Here is a 22,297-nt window from a genome sequence, read left to right on the forward strand (position 1 = left end):
TACTGTTTAGGGTTACTTTCACTGCTGTCATAGTGTTGTTTTTCTGCCGCAGGGGGCAGTGTTTCGTTTAGTAAAATACTACAAGCAGCTTATAAAATCCATCATCTATACGTTTTTCATTGACAAATGTAAACCCCAGTTGCTTAACCCCACAATTTTACAAAAAATGTCAAATTAAAAACACTGAGGACATAAAGTCAGTGTAACCATGGACCTCGACATCTCTGGTAAAGGCCTTTTGCTGATTTAAATCTGTTGACTATCAATACATTTCATGCTGAGTGTTGTTGTAATGAACAAGCTATAAATAAAACTCTCAGTTTTTGAGATAATGACTTTATTTGCTGCTTACAGCTGAGAAAACGCTGTTCAACTGTGGTGAGCAGCAAGAATAAAAGACCCAGCAGTTGATTTACAAACTTCAGTGTGATCAAAGCAAATTGGACTTAGGATACTGTGATGTCGCATAATCTTACTGTCCACCTTGTTTATCCCAGCTGAACCCAGATACTCCCTTATTTCTTCAGCACCTTGGATTGTCATCTCTTAACAATGAGGACACACTTCACCGTCTAAACTGTTTCTTCATTCTCAAAGGAACTGTAATGCCAATAATTACATTTTGTGACATATTTCTGAGGATTTGTGAACAATGATCACATCCAACATGTAAAATCAGCTTTTCTGTGCCACAGGTGACAGGTTTGTCTTTTACCTTCCATTTCAATCAGTTCCCTTGAAAGATATCCTGTCGACCTCTTGATTAGGAAACTTGTTGTTATGATACTGTATGATTTATGGCTCTTCACATCCAGCCACACTTTACGTTTAAAGGGGCTCAAGGTTCATCTCTGCTGTCAGATTTCAGATAATGTTGGTAATAAGCTGGTGAATCGCTGGGCGAGGCGCAGTTTGTTGCATCTTCCTCCGCTGTGAGGAAAATGGATGTTGAGAAGGGTCGTCGTCGGTCCAGGGGTATGAGCACCCTGGAAAAGTGTCTGATATTTCTCTTTGTGGCCATGACCGGCGCCTGCATCGGCCTTGTGGTCGTCTACTTCACTGAGAAAGCGGACTCTTCTACTCATGCAGAAGGTGAGTGTGTTTACATGCATTGCATTGTATTCTACGTCAATGGCCCTTGAAGGTTGAGTCCTTAAAAGATATGACACTATTGTAATGGTTATCATACAAGAAGAAATAGAATAAAATGCTTATAGTATTAGAGGTTTCAGTGCCTCGTTCATGTCTCCAGAAACACTGTGTAGTGTACAGTTCAGTAGCTCTGAGGGAAAACAACAAGACAAGACAAGACAGTGAAGAGTCTAGACTGAGAGTGTCCTGAGGCCACTACATCCGAGACTGAGCAACACTGAAAACCATGTTGTCATATTGGACAAATTTGACTGTCAGTGTTATTTCTCTGTTGATTAAATTGGATGCAGAAAGTGATTTGGAAGTGTAGGAAGTTAAACAGAAGGCATACAAATCCTCTCAAGGTTTTTTTTTTTCTTCTTTTTCTAAATGAATCGGTGAAATGTTACCTCTAAAAACTATATTTGGGTAAATGTCTACCTGCCAGTGATTTAAACATGGAGCCAAAGGAGAGTGATCAGCAATTCTTTCATGTGTGGTCAAATTGGGTCGTCCTTAACGTAATTTGTCCAAAATGTTGAACTGCAAGAATCAACCAAATCAAAATTGCTACAAATACTAACAAGATTTCTAACAGTTGTATAATTCCATTTTTCAACTAAAAACGACTTAGTCTTAAAAATATGATTTCAATTTAACAAAATGTTTTACTTTGGTCCTAACTAAATATCGCTACAATAGATTTCCATAACAATTTTATTGTCCCCAGAGGATTATCATAACGACTGTGGTAATCCCCCGATTTCCTTCATCAGTCCAACATTTCCAGCTCTGCGATACTTTGGTTTATAGCCAAATACCTGCAACTCATGATATCAACCTCAGCCATATTTTGACTTTCTTGCTAATTAGCGCATGTTGGCACGCAAACTTGGCTAATGCATGTAACATTATACCTGCTTAACATCAGTATGTCAGTGTGGTCACTATGAGCTGATGTTATCATTTATTTCAAAGTACCAGCAGAATGGCTGTAGGCTCTTGTTGTTAGATTTAAAAGATGTCTTTTATTTTAAAGGTTTTTGGCAGTAGATCAATAGGGGACATATAAAGATGTGGGTTAGGATTCTTCCTGGCTGTTGTGAAAAAAAGCGAAACATTTTCTTATTCAACAGAATTGATATACAGAACAGAGAAGAGGGGAAAACAAAAAACAGGCAGAATTGTATTATTACTACTATTTTTATGCCTGATCCTTGTACTGTCACGCTAACTTCATAGTGTTATCACATACATCAGTCGAGTTTAATGTAATAGCACAAAAAGTAGTAGGCCACCTGCTCCACTTCTCCTTCTTCTCTTTCATTTTTTAGTTTAGGAAACGACAGGACTAAAGTGGTGAAATGAACTCTGAACCAATTTGCTTTTAGCATTACAAGTCATGAGAGTCGTTGGGTTTATATTTATTCATCCATTTCAGTAGATCTTTATGTAATACATTAGAAGGATCATTGCCCTCAAAACTAAACCGCTTGTTTTACATAACAGAACGTTATGTTCTGTCTAAATGAGAAAATATATTACAGCTGTTTTTTGTTTGTTTTACATAAACACAGCTGAGCTCCAGCTCCAGACACAAAGGGGAGGATGCTGCTTCTGTGGTTGATAACGTACTGTATAATCAATGCTGTTACCATTCATTTTTCACTGTAGATACAGTAAAGGTGTTATTTCTTAGTGATTCGAATTTCATGGTAAACACTTGCAGTGTTATTCTTTGTAAAATAACAAATCCAAATGATTTTTATAGCCATGCAAAATTTAATTTGTTCAATCCTTTTTAAATAGGTATATCAGCAAAACTGATCAGCCTCAGCTTTGCTTTGTGTTTAGCCCTAGTAAGCAACTGTTAGCATGCTAAGAAGCTAAACTACGATAGTGAACAAACATTACACCTGCTAAACATCAGCAACTTAGCATTTGTCATGTTAGCATGCTGAAGTTAGCATTCAGCTCAAAGTATTACTGTACTCTACATCCCCACAGCTAGCATTGCTGTCTTGTTTTTTTATGTTAAGAAAACAATTTCTTAAACACAAAATAAGATGCTAAAAAACATTTTAAACTGAAATTGAAGAAGCCTGCATCTGACTTGATGGTTCTAAGTAAGCACATTAATAGCAAAGTTTTGAGTTTCTTAAGCATTTTTCCTAGGAGTCCATGCAGAAGCTGTTTTTAACTATATTTTACAAATACATATCACAGTAACAAGTGTCCTCCTCTGTCATACGTTTCCAGGTCCAGACTCAGGGTGTGGTGGTCCTCAGGAGCTGACTGGAGAGACGGGCACCTTCACCAGCTTTAACTACCCCAATAGCTACGACAATGGAAAGAGCTGCTCCTGGCACATCAGTGTGGACCCTGACAAGGTAATATGGATCAGCATCACTGCTCTTCCAAACCTGAATCCTTTAACGTTTTAGCATTACAGTCCCCATAAAACTTTCCTACACCCTTCATGTAAGCTCAAAAAGTATGTCAAATTAACTAATTACTCATGAACTACATTTGAATGATCCTCATGAAGAAAAAGGGGACTATTCTGTAATGACCCAAAAATAATTGTCCTCCAGAACACCAGATTCAACACATTCATCTTATTTCTTATTTACAAGACAATCAAAACAATTCAGTCATGTCTCTATTTCAGACAGGTTCTTATATAGTGTTGGTGCCTGGTGTCTAGTTTGTTTCTGTTGGTGAAACTGTCTTATGTGAGGCCAACTAGTGGAGGACAGCTGGGATGAAGTCAGTGGCAGCGTCACGGACAGATGGCTGCCTTGTCTCCTTCATTCTCCTCAGCTCTCCTCCCCACACCCACAGGAGAAAACTAAATCCTTGATTCTTCTCTCTGTTTGCATGGCTGCCTTACTCCCTGCCAGCCTGATGCAGAGGCTGCTTTCCTCTTTGCCTTTATGCCTCTATCTCCCTTTTGCTAAACAGGCATACATACACAGAGAGGTATACAGATTCTCAAAGACAGAGCTGGCACATACCTAAACTTATATTTCACAAAGCCTGTTCTCGCCTTCCCTCTCAGCAGACCATCTCTCTTATCGACTTCTCAGGTTAAAAAAATAAAGGAAAAAAAAGACGGATGAAACAACTCTTCGTCTTTCTTTTGCAGGTGATCCAACTGTGGTTTGAGGAGTTTGCTTTGGAGGACACCCAGCTCTGCACGTCAGACTTCATCACGCTGAGAGACTCTCTGGGAACCATTGGTACAAATCTCTCATTACAAGTCCAACTTAAGTGGGAAAGGAAAGAAAGAAGGATGGGTGGATGGATGGATGGGTGGGTGGAGAAACATTAACACAGCAGCTCTTTCAGCCTGCAGTGGCAGCTTTGATGTCATGCCCAAATCAGCCCATCCATCCATGGGCAGACTCAGCTATAGTGAGCCACACAGTCCTGCTGGCCCACTGCACACAGCTCCACTTGCAATAACACACCGCTGGTTCTCCAACCACACGGCAGAGTTTAAAGCAGTGAAAGCAGTGGATCACAAACATCTTTAATTCCTGCTCATATGAGACAATTTTGAAGACGTATCCCCCATTTAGTTTTCTCAAGATTTGTTAAAATAAGGGGGGCATATTTGTAAAATGAGTAAATAACCAGGAGTGGACAATCATATTCCTGGGCGGGCCTGGTCGCACTGAAATTAAATGCTTCATGATCTTTCTGTGATATTATGTTTTGAAAATAAACCCTTCTTTTCATTGCAGATAATTAAGCTGTGCATGTCTCTCACAACATAATTTGTGTGGTATTTGTAGGTAAATACTGCGGCTACACCAAACCAAAGCCGCTGGTGTCACTTACAAACCACTTGAATGTGTACTTTGACACCAATGACAGAAAAACAGACCAAGGTTTCAAGGCTCATTATAAAGCTGTGGCTCCAACGCTCGCACCAGGTAAGAAGAAATCCATTTCAGCAAGAAAATTGCCTTGGCTCTGACATAATGTTGGATGTCTGTCTTATAGTATATGATTGCCCTATAAAGTAAATGTTATAGAAGTGGGTGCTGGATGAAGAGAGGAGTAGGACAAGGGAAATGATATAGGGCATAGGTAGGTGGGGGTGGAGAGGTGTATTGCGAGTATCCTTGAGGTGTCTGTGGAGCTGAAGTGCCCTTCATCCCTGCTGCCAGAAATAGCCGGAGCTGGTGGCTTTCTCCAAGGTGACCAGGGGGATCTGATGACCCCGAGCTTCCCAGAGCAGAACTACGCGAGTGGAGCACTATACCAGGTACACACAGCAAGGAGACAGAAAGAAAGCAAATGTGACTGCTACATGGTAACAGTTACTTTTTCTTTTTTAATCTAAGGAAACACTGCTGACCTTTATCTGAGGATGTGAGGTTGTAGTACGTCATACTGCAACATGTGCACTGTGCGACAGAAATAAATATTTAAATCTGAATATAAATGACAAGGAACATTTTTTACATTATCGATAACATGACTACATGTGTGTGAAATGGGCCGATCGTAGTGACAAACCCACAGAGAACAATCGCCCGTCTCTGCAGCTCCCCTCAGCTTTTCGGAGCATTTGAGCCTCTTTCTGATCATTGTTTTTATTTTAAAGTTGGAGTATTGGAAATTTTATTGTTTATTTCCTACTCTGCCAACATTGCATGAATTGTAGAGGTGCTGGTAGCCGGATGTTAAAAATTTGCATAGACCCAGGTATGGACCCTGATTCCGGTCCGTATGTTAAGCCAAGCTATTGCCTCCTGGCTTTTGCTTTTATACTTTATATACAGACATTAGCTAATACAAAGTAACTGACTGAGAAAATATGTTATTCAGGATTGTATAGCTTCTTATGAATGTCATTGATTTCAGCAATGTGTAAAATATTATTTATCAACTCTTCAGGTGATCAGGTTATTATTTACAGTATGTGAAAACAGTACATACTTGATTTAACTTTTCCTCTTTAGCTTGAAAGATCCTTGAAAGTGCATCAATTTGAGAGTGGTTGCAGGTTGTTTTTAATTTAATTTAAGGCTACCTTTTTGTTAACATTGGGGTTGTGCCTTTATTAAAGTACACTGACCAGATTAATTGAGGTTTCAGCTGCTGTCACTTATAAATATGTGGAAATTATTTCAGGAAATCTATCTATGCAGTAAATGATTGGAGTTTGTCTGTTTGTACTTTATCTTTACGTTGGATCAGTGGAGAATCACGGTGCCTGAAGGCGAGAGGGTTCGACTCACATTTACTTCCTTTGACCTGGTGCCTGAGGTCTGTGGAGACTTTGTTCAAGTCTACGACGGCCACAAGGCCGGCTCCTCTTCATTCAGTAAGATATTATACATGATTCCAGTATCAGTGAGGATTATTCATTGTTAATTATTAACAGGAAAAGATTCTGAGAAGAAAAAAAAGAAAAAAAGTGCTGTGCATGTATGAGATTAATAGGGGTTTTAAAATATACCACAATGTTTTCACACATTAGCACAGATAATGTCAAAGCTGGGTGGGCAATTATAAGGCAAGGGGTTAGAATTTCAGAATAGACTGTGGCCTTTGTTCAACATTAGCAATGTCAACTATGCAGGCCTGTGAATAAAATATGAGCTCAATTAATAGTTTGAGAAGTTGTTAAATGGTTCTGGAGTCTATTTTAAACTTAATGAATGTAAGGCTGTCTGCATGTACTTCATTGTTAAAGCAGAAATGATTAATTGTCAATCTTCTAGATGGAAACTGTTCTTGCTTTTTAACACATATGCATATAATCCATCAAAGGTAAATTCTGTGGGGGGACGATGCCAAAGCCGGTGGAGTCCAGTGACAACACAATGGTGGTCCGCTTCAAATCGGACAACAGTTTGACTTCTAAAGGATTCAGAGCAACTTACACCAAGTCCAGCCTTCCACCTGTTGTTACTACCACCACACCCAGACCCGCCACCACCACACCCAGACCCTCCACCACACAAACACCTCCACCTCCCACATCTTCGGGTGAGCATTCGCTCCAAACTTTTCTGTTGGATTTTCCCTCCTGTACACTTAAAATAAACCATCCAGATTTACTCAGAATGCAATGACAGAGTTTATATATATATTTGATTGTCCCACTACCAAATAACAGCATCAATATCCATGTTGCTGAACCAGCTTTCCTTAAAAATTGTTTATCACAACCCTCATTTATTTAGTTGACTTCAGAGCTACTTTATCAGAATACCAAATCAGTTATCTTTTGAGAGTTCATACTGATGCACAATAAACCATCAGCACATACAATTTTATTGTATGTGCTCAAAGTTGGTTCCTGGCCAATTAGAACTTGTTGATAAGCCTTACATAACTTCTATGCTTGCCCATGCAGTTTTCCCTGCAGCTCTAATCAAGTGACAGCTACCAAAAAAAGGATGAATGCAAGTAGTGATGTGCGTATGAGTGGGGAGATCCCCCTTGAGTTTTATCTATTCATCACTGTACTAAAGCTATTGGCAGACAGACTGGTTCTCTCCAGTGGCTAATTAAGGTATCAGTTTGTATCAAAGCAATCTGGGCCTCATCAATTGAAAAGAAGAAAGAGAATAAACTCTGTTAAATGGAGCTTAGATGCATAAAAAACACAGCGTTTGTTCTCTGTTATTGGGCAGGAGTTGATGGTCCAGATATCCTTCATGGGCGTAAAGGAGTGATCCAGTCCTTGGGTTTCCCAAATCCCTATCCTGCTCATCTGAACAGCTCCTGGAGGATATCTGGGCCCAAAGGATTCCTGGTTAAACTGCAGATCACTGAAATGGCCATCACAGGAGAGACTGGACAATGCAAGGAGGACAAACTGGTCATCTCAGATAATTACAGCACATTAGGTGAGCATAACATAATGTTTTACTCTTTTACATTAATTACATTAATGTATGTGTTTGTTATTTTTAAAATAATTCATGTTTTACACCATATATTTGTGCCTTATAGTGTTTTGACTCCCAAATGCATCTCAGATCATCTTAAGAAAATCTTTGCTTTCTCGGGCACATCTGTATCTTGTGACATCTGAATAGCAGCCACTGTGAAGTAAAGGTTATAAACTCCCCTTTGGGCGATCAGAAACCAAGACAAGCACGGTAAACAAGCAACCCAACAAGCAGTTAAAATCCCTCTGCTTACAACATAACCTTGTTGCACCTTGCTAGACTAACAGCTCTGGTACTACAGAATGGCTCAATATCTGCCCCCTGCTATAAAACTGTTGATTAGGATCTTCTCTGCAAAGAGCCCAGCAAACTATAAATTACCTCTCCTCATTATTCACTGCAGTGGCGGCAGTGAGGCTGATACAGCTTTATCTATTGCTGAGTTCTCAAGGACTATAGCGTTGAGGTACAAGTACACAGATACAGTAGGTGATGAGAGGGGTGCATCCTGTTATTTCAGGGGAGTTGTGTTTGTATGTGAAATGCAGAGAGCAATGCAAAGCGGTTAATGGTCTGTTTTGAAAACCTGATAAGTCTGAAAAATCAGGAGCATCAAAGATCCCTAAACTATGTAACTTATAAAAGAAGAACTAACACAATATTTCTTTTGCAAATGAAATCAACACACTAGAGCCTTATTTGGTCTTGTATGACCAGTAGTTTAAAGTGGCTAATGTTGTATAAGAAGTTACTCTAGCTGCACAAATATACAGCATCTTGTATTTTAGTAGCATGTAGAAACATTACCAGTTCGTGCTATCTAGGGCTGCTCCCTTTTAGATGACTATCTAAGATTTCTTCAGTCAATCAGTAGATTTTATGCTTTTTGATGCATGACTTATTTCGAAGAAATTTGTTAGTGTTTCAGCATTCCCATCAATCAACCGCTAACCACACCCACAGCACACAGCCTCACACTTACACCAATAATACTTGCAGTATTATCCGTCTTTGAACCATCCACCCCATTCCTGACTCTACTCTCTCAATTTACCTCCATCCTTATCTCCGTCCTTCCTCTCCCTCTTCCTCAGGCACACACTGTGGCTACATCCTTCCCCCAGTGGTGGTCAGTGCCAGTGACACAATATCTGTTACCTTCCATTCCGACAGTCGCCTCACAGACCGAGGATTCTCTGCCAGGTGGGAAGCTGTGTATGCTGAGGATATCGCAGGTACCGAGGACTGACATACCGCGCGCACACACACACATGGGAGCACACTCACACCTGAGGCGCAACTTGCTGAAGCAGCTCAACACCTCATAACTAACCATAAAACATCTCAATCATCTGTCACACATTATCTAAAAGAGCAAAGTAATTGCAGTGTGAACTCAGTGAAAGCACAGGTCAGAGTACAGTTTGAAGTATGAATTATAAGATAAAAACTCCTTTATCTTTGTCTTTATCAGGATTATCAGGCACGAAAATGACTTGAGAGCCTACGTGCAGAGGTGAAAGAAGTACTTTAGGCTATTTAGTAAATATAAAGACTTATAATGTATCAATACAGCAATACTGCATTGCAAGAAAAGGCTGCTTTTTACTTAAATAAAAATGCAGAATGATGATCAGCAAAATGTATTTGTGTATCAAAGGTATAAAATGGAACTTTTTTTTAAAGCATGTTACGTGCATTATCATGTAGGGGCCCTTGATGGTGATAGTTGATAGTGTCGGATAGTCTAAGGTAAAAGAATATCAGTCATCATATCATATTTTATTAGCTGAGTAGTTTCTGTAAAATGAAACTACAGAAAAAATGAAGATGAGTTTAATATTTGCCTCCAAATTGAAATAAAGAAAACCTAGAAATTACCATAAACACAATTAAAGTACAAATACCTGAAAACTATTCTAACTTTATTAGAGGTACAGTGTGTAGTGTTTAGGGGGATCTATTACCAGAAAGTATGTCTTCATTAGTGTATAATCAGCTGAAAGTAAGTCATCATTTTAGAATGAGCCATTTGTATCTGCAAAGGCAGCGGGTCCTCTTCGCAGAGTCTGCCAACATGTTTCTACAGTAGCCAGAACAGACATAGCAAACACTGGATCTAAACAGGGCCGTCCAGGTTCCTGTGTCAGCCACGTAGTTCTTGTCACACGGGGGAAGTTTAAGTTGGTTGCAATCTGCAACCTCATGGCAAATCCTACACACTGGCCCTTAAAGTACATGAGTATATGAGTAAATGTAATTAGTTACTGTCCACCACTGCCCATGTTAATGCCTGGAAATGCTTCTACGTTACATACATTTTCTATACTCTCCAAAACTGAGTATATACTGTATATCAGCAACAACTAAATTAATAAAATGGAAATGAGCAGATGGTTAATCTAACAGGGGGAAGTTCTACTTTAAATGAACGTCTGTTTGCCTTTTGTTATGACAAGATCTACTCCTCAGGACTCTCTTTTCACGGGCAGATACTGTAGCTTGTCTACACTTATCTAGTTACAATCACACATCAATCCCTCCCTCTTCCTCTTTCAGAAATCCAGGGCTGTGGCATTTCTTCCAAAGAGGAAACAGGAGTTATTAAGTCCCAGAACTGGCCTATGAACTACAAAGCTAACGCAGAGTGCATGTGGAACATTGCTTTGCCTTTCGGGAAAGAAATCACACTGACGTTCACCCACTTTGACCTCGAAGCCAAAGATTTCCTGACGTCCAAATGCTATGACAACATAATGGTGTACGAGATCAATAGTGTGACTAATGCGCTGCTTCAAACGCACGGTAAGTTTGTTTGTGGATTTACATGATCCCGAAACCATTATCCATAACCATCTATCATAATAATCAATCGCATTGAAAAAGCAAGACCCAGACATGAATCACATTAGTTTAAATAAAACTGTGTATCTATCTACACTGTTAACGATCACTTTACCAGTAAATTGTATAGTCTCTGTGTCTTTTTTTATTGTGGACAAATTATTTTTTTAATACGTTTTAGGTCCATTTTGTGGGACTAAGCTGCCTGGTACCATCCAGACAAAAGGCAGCCGGCTGGTGATTCGTTTCCATACAGACCTGTTTACTGAGTCCAAAGGCTTCAGGGCCTACTGGACAACAAACTCCAGTTTGCCTGCTCCCACTGAGCCACCTGCTCAGCCCAACCCCTGGGACAACATCCCCATAGGTGGAGTATCTATTTCAGCTTGATACAGTTTGCCACATCTGCATTACACGCCAATGTTAAAAGTATGTTTAAAGTTTGTAGTGATGCATCTACAGAGATGTAACACCCAATTCTGCATAGCTCAGCTCTATGAGGCCCTTTAGCCTTTTTTTTCTTTTTTTCTGGCTTGCATCAACTTCATTTCTAAACACATCAGGCAGCTGTTTTCAGCCCAAAAGCTTTGATAAACTGATGCTGCTCTATCTGTTCAGCACCAAACAGCAGACAGAAATAATGTATTGTTTAAATAGCTGATAAACATAGTGGAGACATTAGCTGTATAATAAAATAACAGAGCTAAAAGGAGAATGAATATTGGACTTAGTTTTGTCACATAAACAGACACACAATTCTAAATGAAAGCTCATGTTGGTCATCCAACTGGATGTGTAAATTAGCAATTGTTCGCTTACATATTTGCATTAACAAATTTATAAGGCAGTTGTATAAAAGAGACAAATTATTCAATGCAGCTTTAATATAAAGTGCTGAAGCAATTATTTAAGCATTTTAATAATTAATTCAATACAGTTATTAGATGACAATGCAACCTAACAAATGCTAGTTCCAACTTCTTCAGGACTGAATTAATTTATTCATTGAAAAATAGGCAACAGACTAATAAATATTGACAATAAAAGTACGTTGCAGCCAAAAATATTACCAGATTTCACTTCTCTGCAGTATACTGTAGTGTGGCCAAGTATTTTTTGCAAATGCTGCATGTTTATTTCATTTTGCACACATAATTTAGCCTCACATTTGACCGTTTTAGGTTTTTTGATCTCTCTCTTTGAGTCAATAGAGCAGTATTTTCCACCGCTCACAATGTTCAACATTTAGTTTCAGCTACTAAAAAGCTGCACAGCTGTCTGTACAGTCATTTGATTCATGCCTCCTTCCATCTTCTCCTTTTCTTCATACCCCCCTCCTCTCATCTCCCCCTTGCTGTGTCCAGATGTGCAGTAAAACAAGGTGACACTGTGAGAACACAATGTAAAGTGGCCAAGCGCTTAACTTTCCTTCTTAGCTTGCTGACACCCGATCCTCATTCTTCACCCAGCAATGAGCCCCAGGTGGACCAGACGTCTGCCAAACCAATTGCGGAAATACAGTGTTATAGATGGACTATGCTGCCTCTGGGTTTTTTTCACCCAGCCTCTGACCAACGGTGCCCTTTGTGCTGGGCAGAGGAGGACAAATAGAGAGTGAGAGATACAGGGGAAAATGAGGGATAAGAGTGACTGGGACAATTTAATGTCAACTCCTTGGATGACCAAAATAAATGTATATCTTTATGATCGATGTTGTAATCTGGCCTGGAAATATTGATTTCAGTTTACTTGTTTGATTGCAGCAGGAGATTGGTGTTATGTTTGCGTGAAATTACACTGAATAAATACATAACTGCTGACTAGTAAGCCGAAAAAAGCAGTGAGGGACAGTAGTGTCAACCTGTCGCGATTGGACAATTATTTTAAAAATATAAATGAGAGCGAAAGTGCCAGCGATTGAAAGCCACTTCCCTGCAACACAAGGGCTTATCTGTTAGCTGCAGACATGTACTGTATACAGACTTTGTTTATACACAAACAAAACCACAAACAAATGAAAACATGCACAGACAACCAGACACAGGATAGATTGCAATGTTTTTTTTTCTTCATTATTTCCTAGACTGGTCCGATACATGTGGTAAACCTGCCATTCCTCCTGTTGTTGTGTCACGCATTGTGAATGGAGAGGCAGCCAAGCCTCACTCCTGGCCCTGGCAGGTGTCCATGCAGGTGAGAGACTACGGCTAATAAATGTAGAGAATTCACATAAAGCTTAATTACATCAGAAGTTAGAAATTCCGGTACATTTGTTTATTCATAATGGAATATCAAAGAGTAATTTGTACTATCCTCCTCTGTCCTTTCTATGTCTCATGTTGATAACTAATTGTTTGCATTGATATGTATGCTTTCACATACTGGCATCAGTCAATTAGGTATTTAATGACTTCTTCTCTGCGTGTGGGTGGGTGTTTGTTTCAGGTCTGGCCGTCAAGTCGTCCAGAGCCCACATTCTTCCATACCTGTGGTGGTACTCTTATTCATAAGAACTGGGTACTAACAGCAGCCCACTGCTTCATAAAGTAAGTGTTCTGTCTCATCTTTCTCTCACACAAAACATGTACATTTTTTGTTAGAAAATGTTCAAGTTGAAGCTGTTAAAGTCATTCGTTTTAAAAATAAGAGCTGAGTAGGTCTGCTTTTTACAGCCGTTTAACTATATTATTTTCTCAAACCACCTGGAAACCCATTTTTGAAATCTCAGAGGGCAGATGTTGGTGTCTGTGCTTTTAACTCAGGCTTGTTATAGTTCTAAAGAAATGCCTTGTTAGGGGTACCTCAACGCTCAGCGTATAATGGTGCAGTGACAGCGATACGTATCTCGAGGTGGCCTGTGGTTACTGTGAACTGGGAGGTATTATAATTGATAAATCTGCTGATTTCCTTCCCAGCTACGCTGATGAGCTGCAGCGTTGGCGCATGTGCCTTGGCAAACACAACCTGACCTACACAGAGCCGAGTGAACGCTGCTTCAATGTGTCTGGTATCTATCGCCATGAGGGCTTCAAGTATCCCACAGTGCCCACGGTGGAGTTTGACATTGCCCTGGTCAGGTTGGACGGGGAGGTGATGCCCACTAATGAGATCTCATACGCCTGCCTTCCGTCAGAGGAGGAAGTCCTACCTGGGGGCAAGAAGTGCTACGCCACCGGCTGGGGAGATGAGACTGGTGCTGTTTCTGCTTCATGTTTAAACTATATATTTTATTCACTGAAGTAATACAGCAATACACCACCTCAAGAGACACTCACCCCTCATAAGTTAAACATTAATTGTTGCATAGTTTGCATGCCTTCTGCTAGACATAATGTGCAAATACCTATTCAGAGTGTGAAGTTGATTTTTTTTGTTACATTCTAAAAAAAAATCTGTGATCATCAGGTGATTCAATGAATGCTAAAGTTGCAGAGGCCCTTAACCAGGTTGCCCTGCCTGTTGTGCCATATGACACCTGCAAGAGGATGGATTACTGGTGGTTCCAGGTCAAGACCTCCATGATCTGCAGTGGTTATACCCTGCCTGATGAGCTCAAGTCTGTCTGTCAGGTAAAACGATTCCTTTAAGGCGACAGAACTCATAGATGACATTATTGTTTTACACCATTCTGATCATCGATGATGATTAAAGTTTTTGCACACATGTAACTTTACACAGAAAATGCTGATGGTGTTTTAGATGTTGATTTGTGACTTTGACAGGGAGATTCAGGTGGTCCTCTGGTGTGTCAGGATACCCCCGGTGGTTCTTGGGAAGTTCATGGTATAACAAGCTTTGGTCCTATTGGATGTGTTATGAATAAGAAGCCCTCTGTGTTCACCCGCTCCTCCGCCTACCTCCCCTGGATCAACAATGTCATCCGCAGAGACATCTACAATGAGCACAGTATGAATACAGCTGGTCCACTCTGACACACTTTGCTCACAAACTAAATATGATATCAAGACAGAATTTATTGCTGGTTTTTACCTTCTGTCCTCTCTTTATAGTATCTGGCTGTGGAGGGCCAAAGGACCTGTCTGGCACAGAAGGCACCGTGTCCTCCACGGGTTACCATGGCAGCTACAACAACAAAGCCCGCTGCCAGTGGAACATCCAGGTGCCACTCGGCAAACTGGTCCACCTCCATTTCCACAATTTCTCCCTGGAGCAGAGTCAGTTGTGCCTTAATGATAAAGTCAGCCTCAGCGACAGAATAGGAAATCTAGGTGAATATCTGCCTCCTTTTTACTCCACAGCTGAAAATAAATTTGCTGCGTCATTTATTGGCGTGATTACTTTGCTTTATGTTGCACCACAGTTTATTAGTATGTGTCATTAATTAAATGTAACAGTTATTTTATTTTACTCTGAACCACTAATTTCAACCTCACAGTGGTACTAGAGGGGAGAGTCAGAAACCCACCAAAGTTAGAAGCATTCATCATCTGGGGACCATGAATGTCTTTACAAAATTGAGTGGTAATCGATCTGATAGAGATATTTCAGTCTGGACCAAAGTGGCGGACCGACCCACGTTGCCATCCATGGAGCCATGCAGCTAACATGGCTTGAACGTAGCAAAAATATGTCAGTTATCTCTGTGTACATTAATTACCTAAGAAGTTGAAATAAATAATTGCATCAGCATTACGAGCGCACAGCTTTCCCATTCTCTTTTTTTATGTTCGCCTGCAACTCTCTAAAACAGTGGTTCCAGAGACCCCCCAGAGTAATCAGGTTGGTGTTCGCACAGAAGTTATCTTGCAACACCTTTGGGGGTCCCAAAAAGTCTATAATAGGTGTGTTCTTTCCTTCACTTTTTTACTACGCATTAAAGTGAACGATGAAACACACTGACAGGTATATCCTTGAGCCTGCTGCTGTCTCACTTGTCGTCTCCTGTCTAAGCCTTAAATGTACATATGCATAAATGCGGTGCATGTATGATATGAAATAAAGATGTCATGCACAAGCTCTTAGGGCAGAGGTTCCTTAGAGAAGTCAGTCTGACAGTTCTTCATGTTCATTTCTCTTCAGGTACACACTGCAGTCATGTACCCCCTAAAAACCTGGTGAGTGATGGAGACAGACTTCACATCAGCTTCTCTTCCAACGACAAGGTGGTGGACACAGGTTTCTCTGCCAGCTGGAAGGCAGTGGACCCTACAGAGGGTAAGACAGGAGAAAGGTGTACCTGACAAGACACTGAGGGATTAGCCTCTAGGTAGAACTAATGCATCTCCTCTTCTTTCTCCATTTCGCTCTCTCACACACACACACACACACACACACACACACACACACACACACAGCTCCTTGTGGAGGGAGCTTCAGCAGTGCTCAGGGTGAAATCACCTCTCCTAACTGGCCCAATGACTACCAAGCCCAGTCTGTGTGCACGTGGCGTATCAGCATTCCTTCAGCAAAAACTGTCCATGTAGCCTTCACACACTTTGAGCTGCAAGCTGCAAACGTCTTAGGAGACTGTTTGGACTACATTGAGATCTTCAATGGTGAAAGCATGACATCACTAGGTTGGTGATTGTACTACAGGTTTAAACAAATAAAAAAAATAGTATTTCCTGTACAAGTTAGTGTAAATTTCTTGTCTCTCCTGCAGGTCGATTCTGCGGCTTTGCCCCTCCACCCATCATCAACATCCCAAGCAACACAGTCGTCATTCGCTTCCTTAGTAACGGTGCCGATCAGCAGAAAGGTTTTCGTGGTTACTGGACCACTGATGAGAGTGTTATCCCAACTTTACCTCCTCCACCTCCTAACCTATGGAACAACATCACTATCAGTGAGTGTCAGCCTATTCAAACTCACAGAAGACCTGTCTCTGACAACTGTGTGGGGATCTTATTTCAAAATGGAGCTTGGTGAAAAATTAAATAAAAATGTATTTGCTCCCCTCTGAAAAAAAACTGGATCACCGGATTTCAAAGTTTGAATTGGGTCTGCCATTGACAATACCTAGGCTGAATGAATTGTAACAAATGAAAGCTTATTTACAGATAATTTAAGTATTTATTTTCTCTTCCCAGACTGGCCAGCAGATTGTGGAAACCCAGCAGTGACACCCAATACAGCCACCCCGAGGGTGGTTAATGGGGAGCAAGCGATCCCCCACTCCTGGCCCTGGCAAGTCTCCATGCAGGTAATGTCAACTCCTGTTTCTCTGTGTGCATCATTAACAGTCGTAGAGGAGAGCTTTTATTCTGTACTAATGTGCATTTTTCTTTCCCAGGCTTCACCATTGTTTCCCATACCTTACATGCACGGTTGTGGAGGATCTTTGATTCATGAAGATTGGATCCTAACTGCTGCTCACTGTTTCATGTAGTAAGATACCACTACAGAGACACTTATTGTACATGCCATTTCAAAAGCCCCTCAGTAAAATAAAGCAGCTACAAGCAATATGTTTACATGGCAATGACAATGTGAAAACAATGTGGCAATACAGACATATTTGTTTTATTTATATCTTAGCTAACAGTTTGCAATATCATTTTCATCTTCATTCTTGCACCTGCTTTCCAGCCCTCTGAATAATCCCTCCTACTGGCGCATGTGTTTGGGGAAGCACCACATGAACTCCTCCATGGACGTTCCCTCAGCAGAGCAATGCTATAAGGTGGATGGTATCATCCGCCACGAGGGGTTCGTCTACGAGCAAGATCGCACTGACATCACCAATGACATAGCCCTGGTGCATTTGGCCCGACCTGTCAACATGACGAGGGAGATCAGCCCCGTCTGTCTGCCCACACCTGGGGCTGTGATGCCTGCTGGGACGCCCTGCTTTGTCACTGGCTGGGGAGACGAGAAAGGTAGAAGTGATCATGCATTTCAGTTTCCTGTAGTTTTAATGCTACTCCAGGAGCTAGAGATCACTGCAGTTGTAGAAGTGAATGTATCTTTTGTTTGGTGCTTTCCCTGTTTTTTATTGAAATTGGAAATTTGCATTATTTTTCATCTGCTGTATTGTGACCAGCATGAGTAATGGTCTTGGTACAATGTGCACTATAATGCTCTATATTTGCTGAGGCCTTGGTTTGATTGCTAAAGATAAAGTCTATATTGATGTAAATGTGTTCATCTCTTGTAACATCAACTTTTACTTTTCACTTATATCTCAGGTAACCTGTTACCCAAAGTGTCTGAGAAGCTAAACCAGGCAGCCCTTCCTATTGTTGACTTCCAGACCTGCAGTAAGCCTGCTTACTGGTGGGACACCCTCAGACCCTCCATGATCTGTGCTGGTTATGAGTCCCCAGATGAGCTCAAATCAGCCTGCCAGGTGAGAGGACACATCCAGGATAACTGTTTAAATGGATACACTGAGATTTTTTTATGCGAGGATGGTACTTGGTTGTTGACATTCTCGCCAAGTTTTTCTCAAATATTGTGTAAGTGTCCTGGCCACTCATGATTGGGCCGTCTGTTATGTAACACCCTGGAAACTGTTTTGTTTGTGATCAGTCAGCCTTGATGGCGAATGGCTGCTCGGTTTTCCGGCGTAATTGGACAAAAGATAAAAACATTATTTGTTTGCCATAATGAGCGAATGTGCAAGCAGGAACAAGGGAAATTTACAAAAACACTTCATAACAGTACTGAAGGATTTTAAAGTTCAATACAGTTTTACAAAACACAGCCCTGACATTTGCCGCCCTGAAGAAAACTCTGTCAAATATTTGTAAAAGATTGACCTTTACAGATTCCAGGGCACAGAGATGATTTATAGTGAGCTGCCAAAATCAAATGTTCACCAATGCATCTTCTAACCAGCGCAGTACATCTTTGGTGACTTACTCCTGCTCTCCCGTAGGGTGACTCTGGAGGTCCCTTTGCCTGTGCGGCGGTTGGAACGAACACAACCTGGGAGGTGCATGGTGTCGTCAGCTTCGGACCTCAGGGCTGCATCAAAGACAAGAAACCCTCAGTATTCACCCGCGTCTCTGCCTTCAGTGATTGGATCAGTGACAACATTAAGAAGTTTATATTTGAAAGTGGCAAAACCAACTAAAGCTCATATCTTGAAATAAAGATTAAGATTCCTATCTGTTCAAAGTCATTGCACCTTTTTATTTAGGGTTCACCATTAGTGAACCAATAGTGCTCTCTGCTGAAGTATGCTGACTGATACTGTTAAGCTATATTAAGGCATATTCACTTGCTGTGAGAATAACTATATTTAATACTATATTAATACTAAATAATACTATATTTATAATAATGTTTATTATTATATATAAAAAATACTTCTTTTTTTTTAAACATTGCCCCAAACATTTTATGGAAATAAAGACAATTCTACAATTTTTCTCTAAACTCATGAGGGCTGCTTTGTCAAATGGAGCAATACGTTGTACTAATAACTGATTGAAACTATAAACTTTAAATTACAAAAAGAGTAAAATTACAAATAAATACAATTTTAAATTCTTCATTATTATTGTTATTATTATTATTATTATTATTATTATTATTATTATTATTATTATTATTATTATTATAATGTTTGGTATTGTGTAAATTGATATGTTATACTATGTTATACTATGCTATACAAAGTTATAGTAAACATTGCAGCCATGTTTTATTCTTTAAAATGGAATAAAAAACAGATGTTTGTTTCTCTTCAGGCCGACCTCTCGGTACTTACAGGCTCCCTCCTCCTTTCTTCCCTCATACGACTCCTGCAGGCACATAAAGTTTTGGGTTTTAACCCCTTAATCACATGACCAGACCTGTCGACCAATGGGAGAGCTCGTTTCAGATTTCAGCCTAGGAGGAGAGAGGGGAATAAAGAGGGAGGAAGAGAAAGAGACACGCACTAATCTGTGCTCGTGGGTCAGTCCGCCGGTATTGACAGCACTTCTTTACACTCTCTCCTGCCGTGGATTATTTGTGTTGTGGTTTTTTTTGGAGTGTAACGATGGCACATTTGAGAGTAAAAGGGATTCCCACTGGGAAAAGTCCTAGAGTGTGTCCTGGAACAGAGTGAGAAGAGGAGGAGGGAAGAGAGCAGCAGTTTTTTCCCTCATCTTTGCCTCTGCAGGCGTTTCTTCTGTGGGAGAATGGGGGCAGGAGCTCTGACCATCTGTGTGAGTAGAAACTACAAAGCATGAGTTGGCTCAAAGACTTCAACCTGTGATTAAGGGCTAAAGAAAGCATAACGGGACTCTTTTGTGATGGTGTAGAATGTTCTAGTAGAAACAAATGGCTTTTAAAAATGTCAAGTAGGAACACATTTTTCCTCCCCTCCCTAAATAAAACTTTGCTCACTAAATACAAGACTGCTGCCATCAAGATAAACACTTTCGCTTGCGGTCATAATGAAGATTCCTTGTCAGCACTACTTTAAGTCTGCCATCCTTGTGCAACAGTGTAACAGTGCAAGAGAAAACAAAAATAAAGGACAAATACACACTGTAAGCTTCATGTTTCCAGTCCATACAGGTAATTTCTTCCTGGCAATGATTCACTGCCTCAATGAGGTCACTTTCCACAAAGTTTCCTTTAATGGAAGTAGTGTTTTCACAAGAAATAAACCTCTGACGGTCTACTTTTTGTGTCATTAAAACGGCATGTCTGTAGCAGTAGTTTCTTTGAGTTGAGCAGCTGTTTCTTCTGGTGCTAGTGGGGCTTTTGCTACCAGTTGCTCCCAGTGACCACCCACATAGGGAGAGAGGGGGAGAGAGAAGGGGGAGGGTGGAGGGTTGGGGAAGGAGGGCACATGCTTGGGCTTGCTATATCCTCTTCGTGAACACATTTAAAGACACAGGAGATTGCCTTGCCTTGTTAGAAGTTTGTTTCTGTGTGTTTCATGTCTTCAAAAACGACTTAATCTGTACAAAATGTTTCCAAGACGTATTTTTGATCCGACACTAGAAATGTTTGAAAACACTTCTCAAGGGTAGAGAGCAAACTTCCAACAGCTTCCAGAGTCACTTTATTGTGCCTTGACAATAGGTTTGTTTTCTCACTGTTAAAAGTTGTAGTGTGAACATATTTAAGGATGGCGGAGGGGGAAGAGGATGAGGATTATTAGGCTGATCACAGCAGACCGTCCTGGTAAACAATAGAGGCAAATGGGTACCAACAGGAAGTGTTTCCTTTCATTCCTGACTGTTTTTATTTCTCTCCGGCTCTGTAGCTGCTCTGTAGGGACACCGTAACAAAAACCTTGAAAGTAACTGTAAACACTGTAATTCTGAATATCAACTACAGCGCTTAACAAAGGGACAGCACTGAGGGAGGAGTGTGTGGTTTTGATATGCTCAATTCATGAGTACTTTCACACTGAAGTACTGACAAAAGTATGTATTTGCTCACAACTGGGGTTTTACATGTGGTCCAACACCTCAGCTCAGCTTTTATTACAAATACAAATACTGTCTGCAAATTGATTTAAATGAGTAATGAATACATGCAGAATATAAGCAATATCGCTAAATTAATAAAGAAAAAGCTCCATGTTAAATCACTGAGCCAGTCTTCCAGAAATCATTTATATACATTTGGTTTTGTTGGAGCCTTGTGGTTTGTTTTATCTTACCAAGAGTCATTTCTATTTTTGTACTTTTACAAGTTTTTTCTTATATTGTGTTGTGGATGTCCACTTTATTATTGATCCATTTCTTGCCATTCTTAATGAATCTTCTCTGTAGATGCGTTCAAGTTCAACATTTCCACACTTTGTAATTTTGGAAGTTATTCTCATGAATGCATGTATTCCTATTCATTATGCATTCTGCAGTGAGAATGTATGTGAGAGCCATGTATGTGTGTGAGAGCCGTGTGTGTGTGTGTGTGTGTGTGTGTGTGTGTGTGTGTGTGTGTGTGTGTGTGTGTGTGCACGCGCATAAAGACAGATTTAGGGGACATCTGTTAAGTCCACAGTCAGACCTAGCTCAGACTGGCTTAACACCTGCATGAGTAGTGGTAGTAGTAGTAGTACTATTTGAGTAGGTTTGTTCATACTAGTTTATTGCACTTATTATATTTGTGTTGGTTTGTTGCACTTATTGTATTGGTTTGTTTCTGCACTGTACTTTTGCTCTGGTTTATGCTCTTAGATGCTTGTGTAAGCAAGGAGATGCACTTATGACTTCTGGTGACTAGTAGTTCTCTTGAATACCTATGTTGAATACACTTCTTGTAAGTCGCTTTGGATAAAAGCGTCTGCTAAATGTCTGTAATGTAATGTAATGTTTGCAGACCTGAAAGGCTCAACCATTGCTCCTTAATCTGTGCTGTGGCCAATTAACATTAAAGAATCAGACAGTTGGTATACTTACCCAAACTTCTTATTTGTACAGACTTCTAACATTCTCCAACACCCGAAGACCTAGCCAGTCTATTATTATTATTATAATACAGTATGT

At 40.3% G+C, this 22,297-nt stretch overlaps 2 protein-coding genes across 4 annotated transcripts in view; both read left to right on the forward strand.

The window, feature by feature from the left end:
- Positions 1 to 885: 885 nt before the first annotated feature.
- Positions 886 to 18,967, forward strand: zgc:154142 (uncharacterized protein LOC555481 homolog). Its single transcript, XM_068727579.1, has 25 exons — positions 886 to 1,092; positions 3,391 to 3,521; positions 4,280 to 4,373; positions 4,932 to 5,072; positions 5,310 to 5,407; positions 6,346 to 6,472; positions 6,922 to 7,140; positions 7,791 to 8,006; positions 9,146 to 9,286; positions 10,611 to 10,856; positions 11,077 to 11,262; positions 12,979 to 13,088; positions 13,341 to 13,441; positions 13,811 to 14,088; positions 14,301 to 14,464; positions 14,618 to 14,801; positions 14,906 to 15,124; positions 15,936 to 16,070; positions 16,211 to 16,432; positions 16,519 to 16,701; positions 16,946 to 17,058; positions 17,149 to 17,243; positions 17,445 to 17,734; positions 18,044 to 18,204; positions 18,736 to 18,967. The coding sequence occupies exons 1-25, from the start codon at positions 942 to 944 to the stop codon at positions 18,931 to 18,933; spliced, it is 4,203 nt and encodes a 1,400-aa protein (XP_068583680.1). The 5' UTR covers positions 886 to 941; the 3' UTR covers positions 18,934 to 18,967.
- Positions 18,968 to 19,451: 484 nt separating this feature from the next.
- The window catches only part of fam13a (family with sequence similarity 13 member A), a 53,695-nt gene continuing 50,849 nt past the window's right edge, over positions 19,452 to 22,297 (forward strand). For 2 of the 3 annotated variants that reach the window (XM_068726674.1, XM_068726675.1), the window contains exon 1: positions 19,452 to 20,014. In XM_068726674.1, coding sequence (XP_068582775.1) covers positions 19,988 to 20,014 — 27 coding nt within the window. In that variant the 5' untranslated portion in view covers positions 19,452 to 19,987. The remainder of the gene's footprint in view (positions 20,015 to 22,297) is intronic. The other variant, XM_068726676.1, reaches the window with a different exon arrangement.

The sequence above is a fragment of the Cebidichthys violaceus genome, unplaced genomic scaffold (genome assembly GCF_023349555.1).
Source record: "Cebidichthys violaceus isolate CVI_PGR_0920_01 unplaced genomic scaffold, fCebVio1.0.p SCAF_4, whole genome shotgun sequence".
NCBI classification, from domain to species: domain Eukaryota; kingdom Metazoa; phylum Chordata; class Actinopteri; order Perciformes; family Stichaeidae; genus Cebidichthys; species Cebidichthys violaceus.

Excerpts from the sequence above, each read along its gene's own strand:
- zgc:154142 (XM_068727579.1), top strand. The coding sequence starts at position 942 with ATGGATGTTGAGAAGGGTCGTCGTCGGTCCAGGGGTATGAGCACCCTG. Across the intron at positions 3,522-4,279 it reads TCAGTGTGGACCCTGACAAG|GTGATCCAACTGTGGTTTGA; the intron begins GTAATATGGATC and ends TTTCTTTTGCAG. Across the intron at positions 14,802-14,905 it reads AGACATCTACAATGAGCACA|TATCTGGCTGTGGAGGGCCA; the intron begins GTATGAATACAG and ends CTCTCTTTATAG.